The sequence below is a fragment of the Leuresthes tenuis genome, unplaced genomic scaffold (assembly GCF_036924035.1).
Source record: "Leuresthes tenuis unplaced genomic scaffold, fLeuTen1.0.hap1 SCAF_15, whole genome shotgun sequence".
In the NCBI taxonomy this organism is placed as follows: Eukaryota; Metazoa; Chordata; class Actinopteri; order Atheriniformes; family Atherinopsidae; genus Leuresthes; species Leuresthes tenuis.
In genome coordinates, this window is record NW_027325369.1 from 6,372,040 (window position 1) to 6,375,439 (window position 3,400).

The 3,400-nt window shown below is 42.9% G+C and overlaps 1 protein-coding gene across 1 annotated transcript; it reads right to left on the reverse strand.

The window, feature by feature from the left end:
• Positions 1–1,434: 1,434 nt before the first annotated feature.
• Positions 1,435–3,400, reverse strand: wdr89 (WD repeat domain 89). Its single transcript, XM_072365621.1, has 2 exons — positions 3,115–3,400; positions 1,435–2,808 (listed from the first exon to the last, which is right to left on the reverse strand). The coding sequence occupies exons 1-2, from the start codon at positions 3,139–3,141 to the stop codon at positions 1,642–1,644; spliced, it is 1,194 nt and encodes a 397-aa protein (XP_072221722.1). The 5' UTR covers positions 3,142–3,400; the 3' UTR covers positions 1,435–1,641.

Consider the following 3,400-nt stretch of genomic DNA (forward strand, 5'->3'; position numbering starts at 1 on the left):
AATACACCACTCTAAATTTTAGATGACTTTTTGAAAGAGTAATAACTGCACCTGAACTTTTCTCGTTCTTTATTAAAGTCTTGTTCATCTATATTTAGCAATGCAGCGACCTTTCTCATCACCATCCAGTCATGCTGCCGTAAAAATATGGAAAGATATAATTAAAAGTTGTACACAATTATCAAAACCAAGTCGACTTAATGAATCAATGATAGTCTTTAAAGTGAGTGAGATTTGGCTTCAAGCCTTAATCACAACACGATCACGAGTCCTTCAGACACACACTTGCATTGCCAGTCATGTTATTCCACTCTTCGCCATTTGAGAGCATTAGCTGCCCTCTCAACATGATCCTGTTGTCGGACAGCTCAAGGGGCTTTCAAGAAAAGATCCAGCAATACCAACCCTCCACATGGATGAAACTCTGCAGCTTTAAAAGAGACACTTGAAAAGTAATCATTTGAAAAGTAATGAAAGAGAAATCTGTGGGTCCTATTTTGTAAGATACAAACAACCAAAGTAGAAAGAAAATATGTAAAGATACGTTTCTTTGTGTTCTATTTTGTTGTGCATTTACTTAAACTAATAAAACCAGAAAAACTTTACTAATACACAAGACTTTTGACTCAGTCTGAAATCTGCTCTTACACTGTGCATTTCATATGCCGTGGGTTCTCTCCGGGTATATTCCAGCTTCCTCCCGCCACCCAAAAGCATGCATGTTAGGTTAATTGGTGACTCTAAAATTTACCCTAGGAGTGAGTGTGAATGTGGATGGTTGTTTGTCTTGTCTCTCTGTGGCTCTGTGATGGACTGGCGACCGGTCCAGTGTGTACTCTGCCTCTCACCCAATGACAGCTGGGATAGGCTGCAGCCCCCCTGCAACCCTGAGTTAGATTAAGTGGGTATAGAAAATAGATGGATCATCCGTAAAGCTGCAAATGAAGGAGCCAATAACACAACCCCCAAAAGACTGACAGTTTACAAGGAGATTAACATGAAAAATTTTAGATTAAATCACACGAGTGGAAAATATCCATTTCCAAAGACAAGAAAGCTGTCCCACTGGCTCAGAGTGCAGAATTCAATCTGGCCAGAGTCTAGAGGATTCACTGAAGATGATGTGGTTGATTTTGTACTGAAACGGCACTATTTAATACTACTTATGAGCACATTACGATTGACAACATATACATACTTTTACCTTTCAACCCATATATACACACACACATTTAATTATTGACAAATATGAGGGAACAGTTGATAGTTCACAATAAAAGCTGGTGTTTTAACCCAACAAATGTTTTTTTCTTCACACCCTGCCAATGTTTCCACTTTTACCTAATTTTTACACCTGCAGAGCGATCTGTTCTTGGTTTGTTTTAGCACCATCACTCATTTCCCCTCTGCCATGTGTTAGCCACAGCTGCCAGATCAGTGGTTAGAAAATATTTTAATACATCAATTGCAATACAACAGCTGTATCGAAGCAGTGATGAACAACAAATTAACTTTTTGTTGTCAACAAATTGTAATGTTAATGACAGAGAATATCAACAACAAATGCAGTTTGCACACTGACATCATACTTATCTAAAGAAAAAATTTCATTCAGCATTTTTGGTTGACATCGTGTCTCGACTATGTGCCCTTCTTCTCTCTTTGGAATCCATGTTTTTTATGAGGTCTAGATTTTAGTTTCACAGTAGATTCACTCTTCATCGTTTCCCTTTTTCCTGTGGTGAGCTGCTTTCCTCCTGGTTTCCACAGCAACAACTGAGCATCCTCTCCCCCAGTAACCAGGGCCTCTTCTGCTGCACCCCACAGGAAGCAACGCACTGTGGAGGTGTGGCCACCCTCGAGGCTCCTGAGCAGATTAAGCCCTTTGCTGTCACACTCCATCAGTTGGAGATCCCCGCTGTTCTTCCCACCTACTACCAGCAGCTTCTGGGCTTCTTCCAGCCACTGCCCCCCCACCAGATAATCCACACCAACACCATCAGGCAGTGGAGTCAGACTGCGCACATCGGAAGTGCCGAAGATGGTAAGAGGTTCTTCTGTGTCCAGCTGGCCCACATCCCACAGGTGCAGCCCTTCATCATGGCTGAGACACAGCAGCTGGGTGTAACCTGCTCCAGACCAGCACACTGAGCCTGCTGAGGAGTCGCTGTTACAGGTGACAAGCAGCGCTTCCTCCTCTGCTCCTCGGCTCAGGTCAAAAACATTAACAAGGCCATCTGTGGAACCAGATGCCAGGCGATCTTTGTCACGTGGGTGGAAGCACACCTGTGTGATGTCATCACTGTGCGACTCAGAATACACCCCAAGAAGCCCACTGCCAGGTTTTCTTGAATCCCAGAAGACCAGAAAACTGTCCTCATCGTTAACCTGCTCGGTGCCAGCACACAAGAGCATGTCACTGCAGTTCAGATCAAAACTGCAGTAACAATGCGATGGGTCACTTTTAAACATCTGGACTGCATCTGTCCCAGGGCATCGGACATCCCATGCCTGGACCGTACCATCGGCAGAGCCAGAATAGAGGAGATCAGAGGAGTTGTGAGCGAATGTAAGCCCACAAAGTGGCCCTTTGTGACCCCGGTACTCTCCGACCAGGTTCAGACCTTCCACGTTATGCAGGTGAATGGTTAAGTTGGAGCAGGATACTGCCAGAAGGCCAGATGGCTGCAGGGCAACGTGTAGCAGGTAGGTGGGCTCTTCCGGATTGGACCGCCGAGCAATAGACAGACCTTTGAGCGTCTCTTCTAAACACTCCATGGAAGCTCTGTCTTGTGAGTTGTAACCAATCTGTACAGGAAGAAACAGACAACCACACAAAACATTCAGCCTGTGAGCAAATTCACCTTATGGAAAATGTAAAAATGACTTGGTGCACTCTTCAAAAGTGCAGGAGTCTAGAATTTGAAGATGAAAATCATGTAGTTTCAAAAAGTTTAAAGTGGAAATAGTCAGCAGTGTCCTGCATTCAATATCTCTGAAACCTCAAAGCAGATATTTATAATAAAAATTACATCAAACGTTGCAGCATCAGTTCAGTTTCTGTTGTAACAGACAGATGTGAGAGGACTGCATAGAAAATCACGAAATACAGACTTGAGAATGGCGGTGATTTCCCTTCATCAGATAAATACTGGGCCTCGCTCATCATCGTCGTGTCACTGTCTTGAGTTGATAATTTTCTTGTTTAGTTGTTCAGTTCAACATGCCTATCTGCTAGAATTGTCCACAAATGTAAGAAAAACAAGCGTAAATGTGACTAATTACGATTTTGCGGACACGTGAGTCGACATACTTGAAAATACACCACATAATTGTGTGAAGATATTTTTTGAACAGAGAACCATAAACAAAAGATACAAATCACTCTACTACAACTTAC